Below are 17,118 nucleotides of genomic sequence, written 5' to 3'. Positions count from 1 at the left end.
TTAGCTTCGCAACTAACATCTTTATTTGTTGAACTATTTAAAAATGCGATTTAAAATTAGCGGCATGTTCCTTGCACTGCTATCGAGTACGTGGCAATATATATCGATAGTGTGCTATCGTCACAGCTCTATCGGTTTTGTGACCAACCACTTGCGCATTGTGTTGTTTTTGTTTTGTTGTGCTATGCCAAGTAAATAATTCAATTGCCAATGAACAATCGTGTTCGCATCGTAATAGTTGGCGATTCAGGTAGATATTTGGTTTCCAACCCACAAATAACGTCACTGCAAATGTTTCCATTCTCCGTTTTATATTGAAGGCGTCGGCAAGACCTGCCTGACACATCTGATTGCCCACAATGAGTCGCTAACGCGACCCGGCTGGACAGTTGGCTGCAATATCCAGGTGAAAATCCACGAATTTAAGGAAGGCACTGCACGCCAGAGTCCCTACTTTGTGGAACTATTCGATATTGGCGGCTCGCTGAGTCACAAAAACACACGCAGCATTTTCTACACAGGCGTACACGGCATTATTCTCGTGCACGATCTCACCAATGTGAAGTCGCAGGAGCAGCTCCTCGAATGGCTGTTCGAGATTGTGAACAAGGAGGGCAAGGACACGTACAAGTGTCGTGCGACATCGCGACCAACAACACCATTGCCTAACTATGGGCAGGCAGATGCGCACTTGCGCTTCGACTTGGAGGAGTTTTTGGGCGCCACACAGACGCCTATTCTGGTGATTGGCACCAAACTGGATTTGGTTGATGAGCGACGACAGCCCAAGACGGCAGTGAAGAAGGCGGGCGGCATTGGTTGGTATTATTAACTCAAACCTTTGGTCTCAAAGCATTTTTAAAAATAGTTTGAACAAATTCCTTTCAAGAGTGCTATATTAAAGGTCTATTGCACATTCATTACATGCAATCTATTCTAATTATGTTATTCTATACAATTTTAGCTGACAAATGTGGGGCCGAGGAGATATGGCTGAATTGCCGAGACACTCGCAGCCTGGCCGCTGGTACCACAGATGCTGTAAAATTGTCGCGCTTCTTCGACTGTGTTATTGAGAAAAGAGAGAGCATTGGCTCTACCGCCTCCCATGTGTACGGAGGCATGACACAACAAGCAGACAGGCGGCGGGGCCCATCTACCTCAGCATCATTGCCAAATAGTCCAGAGTTTTCGTTATATGCGCCTACAAGTAAAATCGGTTTAGAGAGCAATGGCCCGCTATTAGAGACAGGAGATCTCAAATGACATTCAATATCTAACAATGTATATAGCTTAAGTAAATGTACCGTACATATTTTTGTTAACGTCTTATAATACACATATATTTATTGGTGTAAAGTTGAATTTTTGTTGTTAGCAAATAAACTAGTAGCAGTATTATTGTCGCAACCGGCACTTGTAACCAGGTGGACTATGACTTGAAGTGAAAGTACACGTAAAGTTAGGTACTAATCGTGTCTATATTGGTTATATGATATTTCTACAACTGATTTGCTTAAAGAGAATTACGCTATTTATATCTAATCGGAGTTGGTTAGATTGGTTGCAGTGGCTGATAGCGGTGTGCCATTCAGAAGGTTCCTATACGAATCAGGAATAAACCGATGTACTTTGTTCAGCTCGTTATGCCCATTAGGAGTACGCTGAGGTTCATCCGATCTCCTTATAATAGTATACTTAATGCCGGAATATCCTGGCTTATAGTCCAACTGCACGACAGCATAGGGATCGTTGATAATATCCATGAGCATTTTCAGCTCCTGCAGAACATGTTGCAGGAATAGCATCATGGAAGCAGGGCTCCAATACTTATTCCTGGGTAAATCACTTACTATAAATTCACGAATATTATGCACAATGCCATTGTTATCGCGCAATCCCGCAAAAATGCTCTCGATGCCCACTAGGAATGATTGAGCCCACCAATTGAGCGATTTATAACGATCGAAAGTACGCAACTGTTTGGGTGTCATATTTACGGACGTGGTTTTCAGTTCAACAAACTTTAAGTTAGCCAGCACCTTCGGATCATTGAGATCTCTGCAAGAAGTTAATGGAAATGAAATTAATATTCCCAGAACGATGTTGCTTTATGAGTTACTTACACGCTTTTGTCGCTTTTTATGCCATCCATTTCGGCTCCAAATATTACGCGCAGTCCGCCCAATTTAGTGCGAAAGAAGCAATTAAATTCATCGTTCTCATTAACTGGAACACTCGTAGTCGGCTCCACATTTGGCTCGGCTATTTAGAAAATATACCCATAAATAAGCGTACCTCTGTAATATATAAATTGATTGCTTTATATCCTACCGGACAGACAGTATTGCTCAAATTTATACCCCCACGAGCACATATTCAAATGGTGCTGCGTCATCTTCGCACGGTCCTCACGATCAGCGTCCGTTTCCAACTTGGACAGATAAATGGTGCCATTCAGCTGTGTAGCTCGCAAACAGAGCTCTTTATTATCATATGGCAGGCACATAATTAGACGCAAAATGCCGCGGAAAGTGACAAAATCGGCGTCCAATTTCAAAGCTCCAGACTCAGTTGGATGCAGCAACTCTCGATGATTTTGTATGAACTTACAAAACATGTGTATATCGAAGTACTCCGGATCAACGGCTTTACGATGCACCTGGTCGATGCCTGCCGATAAATCAAGCGGTGGTTCGGGTATTCGCCAAAAATACCCCAGATGACCTGCATCATTCCCATACTCGCGTGCATCTCCATTTATGCTCATGAAGCCGATCGGTTCCGGTTTTGTGAACTGAGGGAACGGCGGCGCCGATCTTCCCTGCCCACACTTATATTTATCGAGGGGCACTTTCAGATAAGTGCTCATGATTAATTCAAAATGGAAAACCCTACCGCACAATATTTAAGCAGTTCTGTCACCTAAATTACACCAAACATTACAAAAATTTAATGGTAAACCACCGGCTTTTCCGCCGAATAATAACGCTGGCAGTGTAGTTAGGGCATCGATAAAAGGTCTTCCAAAACAATCGAAAACGCCGATGGCCGCGGACTACCTGCCATCTGTTGAGCATAAATTTATCGAGATGTCTACTACAGCTATAACTACGATTTAATAGTAAACAAAAGCAGAAGCAATTAAAAGCAGTCCGCTTGGATTTTTAAAATGACTGTGAAAATGCATATGTATATACATATACATATATGCATACTATATGTGTATGTATGTATATATGGTGTGAATTAACGCTCAAGTTCCTTAATTAAAACCGATACAGTTTTGCTATCGGCTGTGCTTGCGCGCATTGATTGCTAAGAAAGAAACAAATAAGAAGAAGAAACAACAACAAAACAACTGTAGCTTATGCTTGATTTGGGCAAATATTGCAATTATGAGACGACAACAACGTAAATGCATTGTTGTCAATATGCGCTCGGCCGTAGCACTAATTGTGCTATTCGTGTCGACGGGCATTAGGAACAGCGAGACTGCAACGGGTGGCAACCAGATGGATTTGGCGGATGCAAAGAGTGATCAGCAACTGCATCCGCGCAAGGACAACAGCAACAATAACAACAACAACAATAATAATAATAACAATGACAACGAAGCCTTCATACCCAATCCCAGCAACATGCTCAGCAAATCGACAACGAACAGCAACGAGAACAGCACCAACTTCCTGTGTCCACTGGACAAGGACACGCCATGTGCTCGCCTGCACTTCCCCTGCATACGCTGTGCCTACGACCATTCCTGTCTCTATGGCCGCGATGTGAACATCACCTGCGAGGTGGCCAACAATGTCCAATGCCAGGGCGAACGTTCGTTCCAGCGCCAAATGGTCTGTCGCTACTGCTATCAGGCGGAGATGTGGCAGCAGAATTGCGTCCAACGCGCCAATTGTAACTCGGCAGCGGACAAATACTATCGCACCAATTGCACCGTCTATCCGGATGTTCTGTGCCTGGGCAATCGCTCATTTACGCGCAACCTAAAATGCAATTGGACGCAGGGCTATAGTTGGAGTACGGCGCTCCTAATTAGTCTAACTCTGGGCGGCTTTGGAGCGGACCGATTCTATTTAGGCCACTGGCAAGAGGGCATTGGCAAGCTGTTCAGTTTTGGCGGCCTCGGCGTTTGGACAATTATCGATGTACTGCTCATATCCATGCATTATCTGGGACCCGCCGATGGCTCCCTTTATATTTAAGTATCGTTTAGATTAAAGACTGTAAAGCCTAATCCCTAGGCAAAATTTAATTGTATATTTATGTTTTGTAAATAAAAAGTTTGACGTTTGTGTATTTCAATTCCAAAAAACGTTATTTCTATTTCAAATTTCATGCAGTGCATGGCTGCTATAAAAATAATTGTTGCTAGGTTTTTAGAGCTATGTACTACATACATACATATAGATCAATAATTGTCTGTGTATCTAGAAATTGTGTTTTAAATTGTTCGCCTATAATGTTTAATTCCCCATCACCAAGTGTTCTAAGAAGATTCTTTATTTATTATCGTTGTTTTTGTATGTCTGGAGTGGTGCTGATACCAATCAGTCCTCAAACTGAAAGATAAATAAATACTATATTGGTATATTGTACATATTATTTATTTTTCATAATATCTCAGTTGTTTGTACGTTTGTGTATGTATATGTGTCATACTCAGGCTTAACATTCTGCAGGAGCAGGGAATTTAGTTAAAATGGAGTTTTCCCTTTCCCGCCCCGGTTGTTGGATAAATAAATAAAGCTCTGCTTTACTCCTCCCCTCGGGAATCAATTCGGTAGCCTCATTTTCAGGCATCGCCGCTACCGACGCCCGCATCGTTGGCTTCCTCTTCGTTATCATCGAACTTGATGTGCTTGGCCAGCAATTTGGCGACTTTTTCGCGTCCACGCTTCTGCTTCACACGCACCTGCTTGCTAAGCTTCGCCTCCCGATCCTCTTCGATTTTGCGCCAATATTTGGACTCCGGCTGTCCGCGCAACACCTTCAGCTTCATTTCAGCGCAGCTCAGTTTGCGTACCAGCTCCTCGGCTGCCTGGGGCGTGGAGAGACGCAAATGGGCCACCTCTGCGCCTTCCTTAATGTCTGTATACTTGATGTCCGTGTACTGACGCATGTCAGCTTTGAACTCCTTGACGCTGGTACAGGGTTCGTGTAAGATACATTCAACAATTAAGCCCGGCTCGTATTTGAAGAGTGGCGTACGCTCCTGCTCTTGATTCTCAGACTTGGGCATGGATTTGTTGTCATCGGCTTCGTTGCCGCCCGCACCGTAGAAGTTCATATTCATTTTATGGACGCCGCCACCGCCGCCGCTATTGCCCCCCTGTTTGTTGCGTTTGCGACGCTTGGGCGGTATAGGCGCGGCAGGATCACCGTTATCGCTGAGCGGCTCGTTCTCTTCATGGCCTTCACTGCTGGCACCGCTGTTGTTGGCTTTCGATTCGGCCAATTGCTGAACATGATCCTTGGGCGTGCGCTTCTGTTGCGGCTGTGGATTGTGTTGCTGTTGGCCTTGCAACCATAACTTAGTCTTCGCCTCGTTGACCATGCGACGCTGCAAATTAAGATATTTGTTGCGCAAGCCGCTCCAGATGGGTTTGGGCATCACTTTCAGCTCAAATGCAGTGGGATCTATATTAGGTATGCCTTGGGCTGCCTTCTTCTTGCGTTTGCGACGACGTTTCTTGGAATTTTCTCCGCCAGACTCGGCTCCACCTTCTTCAGCCGCACCGTCACCTGCAGTTTTAGCTTCGGCCTCGCCGTCCTCCTCATCTTCGTTCTCATCGTCATTATCCGATTCCGGTTCGGAGCCGGTTTGCTCCGATGGACTATCACTGCTATTATCAGCCTCATCAACGGCCACCTCACTCGTATCTAGCTTAATACGCTTTGTCGGCACAGCCTCGACCTCGGGCTCGTTCTCTTCGCCGCTTCCTTCACGCTTCACAGCGCCTTTGCGTTGTGGCTCTGCTGGAGTAGTTGTCGCAGTTGGCTCGGATTCGTCGCCGCTCTTACTCTGCTGCTGCTGTTCTTGTTGCTGTTGTTTTTGAAAGGAACGCACGCTGGCCAGATTGGCAGGATCCGTGTGCTCCATGGAGAGCACACCCTGGATTTGAGTAAACGCCTTTATGGCCTTCTCCACAGACGCCTTGCGTTCGAACTCAATGAAGGCAAATTCTTTTATCTTGCGCGACAATGGAAAATGGGGCAAGGAGACATAAGCAACCGGTCCATAGCGACTGAATACTTTTTTTAGCCATTCGTGGCTGGCAGTTGCGGGCAGCGCCTCCACATACAGTGTTCTGTCGGCCACGTCAAAATTCTCGGGCAGCGCTGTCTTGCGACGCACTTTCTGGCCGCTCTCATCGAGTTGCAGCAGCTGGGAATTGGACAACGCTTTGGCAATCTGCTCCACATCCTGTGTAAGTGCCTTAATTTTGTTGAACGATAGAAATACGTCCAGTGGCACGTCTAACATGAAGGGGTACTCATAACATTAATAGCAATAATATAATTAAGATAATTGTTTTAACTTACATGGATCCTGATCCACATAGCGACGCAGAAAGCGGTCCTTGCTTAGATTCGAGTCACCAAAATAGAACTCCATTTGAGCGCGTATCGAATTGTAAATATGACGCTTTCTTTTGCGTCCACCACCACCACCCTCCCGTTTGCCTTTTCCCGGCGAACTCTGCTCGGCATTGGTATTAGCCTCGGAGCCGGTTCCGCTGACAATGGCGGCAACATTGGCATTGGCAGCAGGAACTGTTGGTGGTTGTGCGGCGTCCAGCTGCTCGGCCGGGTTGGAAGCCTGCATCTTGCTTAGCTCCGGCAACTTGGCAGCAGACACTTTGGCAGCCATAATACGAAAAATTCTTTAATAGCACCCAAAAGCCAATTTGCAAACAGACAGTCAATTAGGGATGAAAGAAAACATCGATACATTGAGCATTCAACAATTTTTGAGTAGGATGCATCGATACCTTTTTGATTTTTTTTATGTTTGCGATGAATTGGTGTTTCTTGAAAGCAGTGAAAATTTATGTACTAATGTTGCTGTTGAAGAACATTTGAATAATACCACAAATATATGAATTATATCAAAATATGTGGACATTTGTAATATGCAAGGGCATTGATATTTTATTAGACGATATATTTAATTTTCTTATTTATAAGTGCTTTGCTACGAGTTTGAGATAATGAAATGTGTTTATTAATTTTTGAATTTCGCAGAATATTATTAATGCGAGAGAAATCATTTTTTTGCAAACATCGACGGTCTGGCAGCTCTGTTCACTTACGTTTTAATGCTTCGCTATTGACGCGAATCAATACAGTGGCAGCCTTGCTTACAGAATTGTTTACCAGAGGCTGCCATATATGAATAAAAATGTTAACAGCGGACATTTCAAGAGATTGACATTTTGGCGGCAAACAAATGCTGTTCATATTAGATGTGTACAGTAGAACTCAGAAAATTTATTTACGTTTTTCAGATATACAATTAACCAAGTGGACTAAATAAAACGAAGAATTCTAATCACTGTAATAAAAAGGCATACAACTGGCGACAAATATACTTTTAATCGCGCTCTCTGTGTTACACACCTTAGTTTGCGGCGCAAGCGAAAACACACGCGAATAGACAGACAGAAGAAGAACGAAAGAAAAAAAAAACCGAGTAAGTAGAGTCCAGTGTGTAAGAACGAAGGCATCGCTTGCCATCGAGAGAACAGAACGAAACTTAATTTGCGTTTATTTTCATTGTTGTTGTTTTCTTTAAGGAATATTTTGCCAAGCAGTGTAAATATGTAATTTGTACGAGCAATTAATATATCTAAACACAACAACGATAACAAATCGTTGAGTTGTTGCATTCTAAAGAATACGAAGCCTCGCCAAATGCTGCGTGCGCCGCAAATCTAACGCTACGCCAATTTCGTTATTTTTTTTTAAACGGAAAACGCAACGCTTCCAAAGGAAGCGACGGAATTTTTTTTTTTGGTTGGAAATGGAGTCCATTGTGCTGCACTCAGATCTAGCGCGTCTGGTGCTGGGTAAGTTGGCTAAAAATGCAAGCCAAATAGCGTCCACTAAAATATAATTGAATAGGCTATCTGAACAATCAACACCTGACGCGGGCGGCGAACACTTTCTGCCGCACTTCGCCACATCTGAAGCACGAATTCATTGCCCTGAAACAGGGACTGGTGACGCACAATTTTCTCAATGGCGGACTGGAGGAGATCATCAGGGAGCATGTGAAGATCACTAGCATAGTGGAGCATGCTGTGCGCCATAAGCCGCTGGATGCACGCCAACAGCTACAGCAGCTAAAACTGTCTGAGCGCGTCGAGGAGCTGCTAAAGCTGGAACAGCGCAACACCAGTACGGGCAGCGGCTCGGCAGCGACAAAGCATAGCACAGTCAATGGCAGCTGTGCGCCGGCAATAGCAGTGGGCTTGTCCTCACGCTTGAAGCGTAAAAGACGACGAAGGTGTGTAAATATTGTGCCCATTGTCACATTGTATATTAACGTTTAATGCTCTGTTCTTGCAGCAAATGCAATGAACAGCAGGACTCGTTATCTCCTGATGCCTCCCTGGAGGAAAATGAGCTGCTTACCGCCCGCGCCAGCAAGCGTCTGACGCTGCCGCATTTCTTTTGCAATACGGAGCGGCACAAAGTTAACTTGACAGCCGCCAGTGGGAATGCCGGCGACGCAGAGCAGCACAGCAGCGATGATCGCAGCAGTGAGGCGTCTACCAGCAGCAGTAGTCTGCCGAATGTCAATGCCAGTACCATTAGCACCATAGATGGCGAGGATTATGGCGCCGAGCAGCCGGATCCGCTTGTACATAGACCGCGGAATTCCACGCCGCGCAATTCAGCCAACAAACTTCATGTTGTGCCCGCCCCGCAAACAATGCCGGTGAGTTCAGAGAGTAAGGATGAAGGGAGAGATAGAGAGAGAGAGAGAGAGAGAGGAAAGAGTGAGACAAAGAGATGACTCTTATTTATTCCCAGGTGCTTAGTCAGGCCATATTATCCAATAAGGATTTCCAGGATAAGTTTGTGAACAACATAAATTTAGCTTTAACCTCATATGTTGCACCCGACACCGTTGATCCCGAGACGCTGCTGAATGGTTTAGTAAAGAACGTCATGCAGGCAACCGAGAACGATCCCTCTTTTGACAGAGTACTGCAGGAGGTCGTGGGCGGGGAGTCGTCCAAGACAACAATTGATGACCCATCAGGTAAGTGGGGCCACAAGAAACACAATTAAAAATACATCATAACAATTTCCAATTTCCAGAGCCCAGTCCGTCAACCGACTTAGCCGCTGCAGTGGTGCCGGAAAAAGAGCCAACGCCGCCACAAACTCCACTCATCATACGCACGGCAATGGCCTCAGCAGTTGCGGATACTGCAGATCTCAATGTTGGCACACTGGTGGATCCAAATTTTTCCATATCGAAACTGATTGTATTGAACTCGAATGAGAGCGCGCAGAAGCAACAGGCAGCCAGCACGGACTCGACGAACATCAGTCTAAGCAGCGAGCAGCTCATTAATTTTGGCGACGGCATGCTAACGGATGCAAACACCGGCCAGGTGTGCATTGATACCACCACCGGCCAATTGACGTTTCCCATGTATTTATCAAACGATGGTCTGCTCTCCCAATTCCCGTTCTTCATCAACAATGAGTGGCTGGCACAGCAGCTGCGCGGCGATGTTTTTGCCAATGGCTGTGTCTCCCACGTCGAGATTCCACTGCCAGAACCCATCACAATGACGGCTGATCAGCTGCCACCGAACTCCATTATCATCAACAGCGCTCAGAAACAGCCGCCACCGCCGCCGCTGTCGCTATCAATGGACGCGCAATCCACAGTCAACGCTCCAGCGTCAGTGCCACCTGTCGTCCTGCTTGCTGCGGCAGCGGAGGAGCAGCCAACGATCAACAATGGCCAACAACTACGCACGACGAACAAAACAACGGAAGACAATTCATTGATCGCCCCTGTAGGCGAACTGTGCAGTGCAGTGCCCGCCTCTTTGGACTCCTCGCGCATACAAATCGAACGCATCACACCCTCCACATCAGGCATTAACAATTTGAAGGCCTTTCGCAGCCTCTCCACGCCACGCAGACGTACCTCCCATGTGCGTACGCTCGACTTCTCCCCGAAGGCGAATGGGAATGGCGAAACAACTACGCCGTTGTCCACACGTCGCGATCAGCAGCAAAAGCGTTCCAAGGAAAGGGAAAAGTTGAGTCTTGTAAATGGAAAAGAATCGTCTAGCCAGCAAAAGCTAGAAAAGCCGATCATAAGCAATGTGGAGGTATTGTCTGGCTTTGCCGCAACATCCAGCGGCGATGTAAGCGCCAATGAGAGCAACGGCTGTGTGCCACCGCTCTTTGCCATGGAGGAGAGCAGCAATCAGACGGTTATAAAGGCAGTCATTGGCAACAAGACGCAGACGACGGCAACAAAGGGAACAAAGGGAACTACAACCACCATGCCACAAACGCCGAAACGAAAACAGAAGCGACAGGCCGCTGTCAAGGCCTGCAAGCGCATTATTTCCCAATCGACAACGGAGGACGATGCCGGAACCCACCAAGACCCCAAGGTGGAGCCAAAAGCCATAAAGTCTACAACGAAAAGGGATAAGAGCAAAGAGAAGCCAATGGCTAATGAGAATCAAGCACACGATGATAGCGCAGAGGCCTCCAAAGAGAATCAGGGAACAGTAAAAGCCGCATCGCGTAACAACGAAGATCTAATGGCTGCCTGGCAACGTGAGATGCACGCCTCCAAGCACGATCTAGAAATGCGTCTGCGGGAAATTAATTCAAAGCGCTTGGAAACCGTTAAGACCGTTTCACGTTCACGCAAGTCGCGTCAGACAAATATGAATAGCAAGAAGGCGAAGCTCTCCACATCTTTGCGCAGAAAACAAAAGCTGGCCAAAGCATTTGTGAATAGCATGCTAGAGGATGACGAAGATGTTGAAGATGAGGACGATGATGCTGATGAGGTGGCTGAGAAAAAGCCAGAGTCCAAGACACCACAGGAAAAGGTAAAGAAGGAGGCGCAGGACGCAAAAGTAACGCAAACAACGCTTAAAACTGTCAAAAGTCCGAGTGCAAAAAAGAGCAAATCCAGCCCACTTGTGGAGAAGAAAAAGAAGTCCAAAACCGCTGCCGCTGCTGGTGAGTTCAACATTAAAATAACGACACCACAAAAGGTGTGCAAGATATTGCCAAGGCCAGCACCAGGCGCCACAACCACCACCACAACTATCACTGAGACTATAACTGCGTCGTCTTCATCCAAAGAAACGGCGGCAGAGCTCGTTGTGGTGGCGCATACGGCAACTATAACAGCCACTGAGAAGACAACTATAATAGCCACTGCGACGGCAACTACAACAGCCACTGATACGGCAACTATAAAAGCCACCGAGGCGGCAACTACAATAGCCGACGAGGCGGCAGAGAAGCCAACCACAGCAGCAGCCACAGCACAGCCACAACCGCAACCATCGACCAGTCGCTCCCTAAAGGATTTAAGTGCCGAGCAGGAGAAGCGCACCGCAAATATAGCTTTGCTGCTGGATACGCCCTTCAAGGAGCCGCATTTGTTGGGCGCCCATGTGCCACCGACGCCGGGCGCCACACACATGTTACTAACAATGGATACACCCTACGCCAAATTCATGCCCTCCACTTCATTTCTATTTGGCTCGGATACGAAGAGCATCATCGATACGCCCCTCTCAAGTGTTATAACGCCGGGCATCCGTGGTACACCCTTTGGGTTATTGCAAGGCACACCCCGCAGCGCCGCCAAGACGGACTACAGCTCGGGCAGCTCCTATTACCGGCCCGATGAGGTGGACAACATGGACACCAATGCCCAATATGCGTTGCAGCCACCAGAGTCGGTGGTGGCAACGACGGGTCCGTCGTCGTCCTCACATTTCGAGCAAATCAGCGGCCGCTTCGAGCTGACGGCCGAGCGTGTGCCGGTGGAGCCGACTGTGTTGCGTCGTGTTCGCTCCTTCGGCAGCGAAGCGGTGGACAGCATGGAGAGCGCCGCCGCCTTTGCTGCCTCCACAGAAGTGCCCATCGATCCGCATTACAAATTGGTTGCTGGTTTGCCCGATGCAATAGCGCAAGTGGAAGAAAGTTCCTCCTCATCATCGTCATCGAGTTCCTCGTCATCTTCATCTTCATCCTCCTCGAGTTCCTCATCCTCCAGCTCCTCATCCAATTCGGACTCAAGCAGCAAGACGGAGAAGCCGGCAGCCGTACTCTTAGATCCACAAATTCTTTCGGACATCAGTAGCGCTGAGGATGAGGAATGGCTTCGAGTCGGTGCACTCGATGAGCGCCTCCACCCCACGCCCCTCTCCATTGATCAGCAGCCCGCGCAGCTGGTGAGTCAGGACGGCGAAGTACGCTATCCGCTGCGCAATTGGCTGACACCCAACAAGGAGGCGAAGGCCAGCGATACCAGTGGCGAATCAATAGGTGCGCCACCAGCTGTACCTACAGTCGTACCAGCTGCCGATCCCATACCCGAACCCGTTCCTGTTCCTGCCAGCATCAAATCAGCAAAATCTGCGAGCATGCAACGTAAAAATCTAGCCGAGGTACGCGATCGGGTGATGCACAAAGTCAAGGAGGAGAACTCGGAGGTGAAGGGCAAAAAGAAACAACTGGCGCAGCCAACCGCAGCCGCCTTGGCACGCAAAAAAATGAGCGCAATACGTGAGGTCGCCAAGCTGAGTAAACAGCCAACTGCAATGATGCCACCGGTCTCAGCTGCACCATCAGCTCAGCCGACTTTAATGCCCACAGCCAGTGATGGAGCTGCTTTACTAACCGCCTTAAATCTGGCTGCCACCAAAAATACAGGCAAGCAGCAACTGGATGCGAAAAAGGCCAAAGAGAAGCTCGAAAAGTGCACCAAAATAATGGCACAATCATCAACGCAAGCTCCCACCGCACGCAAAGTTGTGGAGATTGCAGCGCAACCGGGTCCATCTACGAAACGTCCATCTAAAACGCAGCCGGCGCCAAAAGATCAAGTCACCACTGTGGCACCAGCGGCTCTGCCACCAGAGCCCATCACCGAAAGTGCTGTGGAGGGAACTAACGAGAAAGTGAAGCGCCGTGGCCGCCCGAAGAAGCTAGTGGGAGTGTGTGCCATTAGCACGCGTCGCTCGTCGCGCATCATCGACAATCAGAGTAAGTAGAGTTGCCCCACATCCTATCCATCATAAGGCCATAGAAAACTACATATATAATAAGCTATAAATCTCAAGTACAGTTGAATGCAATCAAAAATCCAAAACCCAATCCATTCTGAAAAGAGACGGAAATTCAGCAATGTATGATTATTGCTTACTATAAGTCAACATTTGTATTGCACTCGATTTTGAATCAAAATTTAAACCATCAAGAAATCAAAAAACCATGGTACCTAGGTTTATGAGAAGAAACTCGGCCCAAACAGTGGGGGAACCTAATCTAAAAAAAATGAAATAACTCGTGCTGTCTGGATATGAGAAGAGTCTGCATACGAAGTTTATAGAATCTGGACTCAACCGTCTCCGAAATGCAGGCGTTCATCCAGACGGACGGACATGACCTTATCGATTCATCTTGTCACGCTGATTAAGAATATATGCATGTACTTTATGAGGTCGGATCTGCGGGTACAGGATATGACAACATATTTCCCTCGGAAATGGTTACATTGCCCTTGGGCGGATCTATAATGGTACATAAATCTGCATAGTCGGAAGATTCTATATTAATATAAAGCTATATATAATACGGTTATCCTGCTGTCTGTCTGTTTCTTTGGCTTCACATTCGGAGTATGGTACCAAGGTCTATCAGAAGCAACTGATCTAGTTGAGAAACATATTGCCCTCGGGCGTTTGGGCCGATCTTTCTAAAAGCAAGAAGGAGGCGTGACAGACGCTATATAGGTACTAGGATGATTCTATAAAGATATAAGGCTATACACATCTATCCGACTGTCTGTCTGGCTTCCCATTTGTAGTCAGTGAGAATTCTTGGAAAAACGATATTGTTTCAGATCGAAATACTTTGAAGAGGCATTATTACTCAATACTAAGTACAAGTATATCCCTGACAAATCTGTACTTTGCTTTTTGTAGCGCCCTTGCTAGATGATGCGAGACAGGCGGAGTCAAAGGCCAATACAGTGACTTCCAAGCGAAACGACGGTGGAACGCAGCAGAGCCTTGAGCAGCAGCAGCAGGAGATGAAATCCTTGGACGAAGCCACAACAGCAACAACAACAGCAGCAGCAACAGCAGCAGCAACAAAATCTAGTGCGAAAGTGACCAAAAAACCTGCCAAAAAACGCGCCGAGGCACGCATTGAGCCTCAGCCGTCACATTTAGTGGCGACTCCACCCCCACTCGTTGCCGTGGCGGAGGCGCAGACCACGCAGCCATCGCCGGAGCTGACAAACGAAGCAGAATCTGCGGTTGCTCCAGCGACCAACAGTAGCAGCAGCAGCAACAACAACAACAATAAAAACAATAGCGACACCAAAAACAACAGCATTATGAACAACAATAGCGATGACAACAATATGGATGGTGGTGGCAGCAACGAATACGAGCTGGGCATGAGTCTGGCCGCCAGTCAAGAGTCCAAAATCCTAAATATTGCTTATGCCGACGATGGACCCAAGCCATCCAATCCAATGCCCCGCATGCCACCCGCCTATTTCAAGCATTACCAAATGCGCGTCATGATGGACAATGAGGTCCATACGATGAGCATTATACAGGCCCAAACGCTTCACGAGGCGCAGCCGGCTAGCGCCGCCAAAAGCATTATACGCAATATACCCAAGAAGCGAATTATACGATTCAGCAGCAATAGCGCCTCACTGGAGAAGGCCTGCAATCCCTCAGCCACTTCGACACCACTGGCCAAAACGGCGACGCAGAGCGATGGTGACGAGGCCGATATGGAAGTGGCTGCCATGTAAGTTCATCCCAAAGTATTACTACCTTTTCTTATAACTCGTATTACTGTGTGATCATCGAGAACAAAGCATTCCGACTGATAATAATCAGGCATTCTCCTTCAACGACTTTTGCGTTTTTCCTAGAGGGCTTAAGAGCTAATTAGATGAAGTAAGGAGCAGAGGGAGAGAGAGAGAGAGAGAGAAATATAAAAGAAATAGAAAGATAAAAGGAAAATCTCTCTGGGGGAAAACTTGATTGCCACTCACAGCTGTAAGTGGTCAGACTCTTCCCCGGAGATAAATATAAAGGGCATCTTTTATCGAATAGAGAAAGAGAAGGAGAGAGAGGGAGAGAAATAGTTATGTCGAAAGTAAATGTGTCAGATCATTATAGGAGGAATGACCCGAAAACAATTGGACCGAGGAGTCTACCTCAGCAATAACCAGCTTGTGGAGAAAAACTACTCTAAGAACAGTCCTACGAATTGTTAATGAAGGAAGGGTTTATAACCAACAGTCTGCTAGAATACGATCGCAATCGAAGATTAGGATCGAAGCATAAATGCTTAAATATTAATAATATTTTAATCAAATAAAGCGGCCTAATGATTAATTTACGTTTGAATATACTTGTAGTACTAGTTGAAAACATTTTCGGCAAAAAATGCACTTCTAACTTTTAATTGTTTTTAAAATATTTTATCTTTAATGTGTCACAACGAACGAGTTCAGTGTCAGAAACTTTAATTACATCAAGCAATTAATGTTGTTTCTGAACGTAAATATTTTAATCTTTACGCAATTAATCAGGTTTTCTTTTAGATCCGCAATATTAATTCCAGCTCCAGCTCAAGACTTGATTGTGTTCTCAAAAATTTAATTTAAAAAAAAAAAACACTTAACATAAATGTTTTTATCTTTAAACAGTTAAACAGTTAATCAGTCTTTCGTTTAGATCCTCAATTCTAATTCCAGCTCGAGCACAGAAAACTTGATTAAAACAAACGCCATTTATTTACGTTAAGTTCCATTCCTCATTTCAAAATAAATTAAATATAAAATAAATGATTAACCAACTAACATATTATATTCAAAAATGCAGCTTTAATATCTGTCTGCCTCTTTTTCTCTCTGCAGCAATGCGCCTGCGAAAAAAGGTGATGGCGTCGAGCAAGCCGGTGAAGATGAGATGATGGTGGACGTCGAAATCGAATCTATACTCTCACATCTACATGGAACGTAAAGCGTAGTCGAGTAAACTCCCCCACTCCGCCTCCCAATCCCAGTCAACACTCACACACTCACAAAAATATAATCGGGAATCGTTTACACGTGTAACGTTTCCTATTCGCTGTCTATTAAAGAAGAGAATTTTCAATTTGCAGTCAATAGCCATCATTTCAAGGTTCTCTAGCATTTTCCTCAGAAATTTAACAGTTCCACATCGAACTCGACCCATTTACTAATAAGTAGTTTGTATTTAGTTTTTATTAATTAGTAGAGAACAGGAGCTTGGTTTTAATGCACATTTCGACTGCCATCAGCGCTATCTCTTTTATAACACGTTCGTTATAATCATCTATAATCGAAATATTAGAAACAGTCGGTTTTCTTTTTCTTCCTTTTTTTTGGCAATTCAGTTAATCGAGTTCCACCCTGTACTATATACGTATATACTTGTATATACATATATATATATTTATTTAGAGCCTTGTGTCTCGCAACTATGCAATACACTTCTGATATACATACATACTTCTCATATTGTACAATTGTAATGGTCTTGTAAAAAAGTGGAGCGTATTGTAGGTACGTATTAATGTATATTGGTTAAACAAAATAAAAGTTAAGTTCAATAAAGTATAGGCGAGGAAATGTCACTGTTTTTCTCGCAAAATATTTATTACCTTATCTGTATTGTATCTTTATTAATCCGGAACTCCTGTCGAAATTAATAAGCAGTGATTTAACTCTAACTAATAAGTTATGTACACGTCTATATAACGTGGCTTATTCCACACTGTCTATGGGGGTTATAGGCTTGTAATTTG

At 45.6% G+C, this 17,118-nt stretch overlaps 5 protein-coding genes across 7 annotated transcripts; 3 read left to right on the top strand and 2 right to left on the bottom strand.

Annotated features, from left to right (window-relative positions):
• Positions 1 to 141: 141 nt before the first annotated feature.
• On the top strand, positions 142 to 1,410 carry LOC115633323 (rab-like protein 3). Its single transcript, XM_030530752.1, has 3 exons — positions 142 to 250; positions 321 to 818; positions 965 to 1,410. The coding sequence occupies exons 1-3, from the start codon at positions 211 to 213 to the stop codon at positions 1,264 to 1,266; spliced, it is 840 nt and encodes a 279-aa protein (XP_030386612.1). The 5' UTR covers positions 142 to 210; the 3' UTR covers positions 1,267 to 1,410.
• A 52-nt stretch (positions 1,411 to 1,462) lies between these two features.
• On the bottom strand, positions 1,463 to 4,283 carry LOC115633209 (decapping nuclease DXO homolog). 3 transcript variants are annotated; one of them, XM_030530594.1, is made up of 5 exons: positions 4,168 to 4,283; positions 2,335 to 2,925; positions 2,127 to 2,265; positions 1,854 to 2,061; positions 1,463 to 1,781 (listed from the first exon to the last, which is right to left on the bottom strand). In XM_030530594.1, exons 2-5 carry the CDS (start codon positions 2,870 to 2,872, stop codon positions 1,542 to 1,544), a joined length of 1,125 nt encoding a protein of 374 aa, XP_030386454.1. In that variant the 5' UTR covers positions 2,873 to 2,925; positions 4,168 to 4,283; the 3' UTR covers positions 1,463 to 1,541. The 3 variants fall into 3 exon arrangements, with proteins under 3 accessions (XP_030386454.1, XP_030386452.1, XP_030386453.1); XM_030530592.1 differs by having other exon boundaries at positions 1,463 to 2,061; XM_030530593.1 differs by lacking the exon at positions 4,168 to 4,283 and adding an exon at positions 3,628 to 3,745 and having other exon boundaries at positions 1,463 to 2,061.
• Positions 3,232 to 4,330, top strand: LOC115633324 (TM2 domain-containing protein almondex). The gene has a single exon (XM_030530753.1). The coding sequence runs from the start codon at positions 3,399 to 3,401 to the stop codon at positions 4,218 to 4,220; it is 822 nt and encodes a 273-aa protein (XP_030386613.1). The 5' UTR covers positions 3,232 to 3,398; the 3' UTR covers positions 4,221 to 4,330.
• Positions 4,331 to 4,606: 276 nt separating this feature from the next.
• On the bottom strand, positions 4,607 to 6,929 carry LOC115633276 (la-related protein 7). The gene is made up of 2 exons (XM_030530687.1): positions 6,562 to 6,929; positions 4,607 to 6,495 (listed from the first exon to the last, which is right to left on the bottom strand). The coding sequence occupies exons 1-2, from the start codon at positions 6,887 to 6,889 to the stop codon at positions 4,811 to 4,813; spliced, it is 2,013 nt and encodes a 670-aa protein (XP_030386547.1). The 5' UTR covers positions 6,890 to 6,929; the 3' UTR covers positions 4,607 to 4,810.
• Positions 6,930 to 7,605: 676 nt separating this feature from the next.
• LOC115633409 (pneumococcal serine-rich repeat protein) lies at positions 7,606 to 16,882 on the top strand. The gene is made up of 8 exons (XM_030530852.1): positions 7,606 to 7,711; positions 7,815 to 8,087; positions 8,143 to 8,527; positions 8,590 to 8,962; positions 9,058 to 9,289; positions 9,349 to 13,299; positions 14,241 to 15,084; positions 16,205 to 16,882. Exons 2-8 carry the CDS (start codon positions 8,042 to 8,044, stop codon positions 16,308 to 16,310), a joined length of 5,937 nt encoding a protein of 1,978 aa, XP_030386712.1. The 5' UTR covers positions 7,606 to 7,711; positions 7,815 to 8,041; the 3' UTR covers positions 16,311 to 16,882.
• The last annotated feature ends 236 nt before the right edge of the window (positions 16,883 to 17,118 follow it).

This window comes from Scaptodrosophila lebanonensis, unplaced genomic scaffold (assembly GCF_003285725.1).
Source record: "Scaptodrosophila lebanonensis strain 11010-0011.00,11010-0021.00 unplaced genomic scaffold, SlebRS2 tig00001418-arrow-arrow-pilon, whole genome shotgun sequence".
Classification (NCBI taxonomy): domain Eukaryota; kingdom Metazoa; phylum Arthropoda; class Insecta; order Diptera; family Drosophilidae; genus Scaptodrosophila; species Scaptodrosophila lebanonensis.
This window is presented reverse-complemented; position numbering and strand designations above follow the sequence as displayed.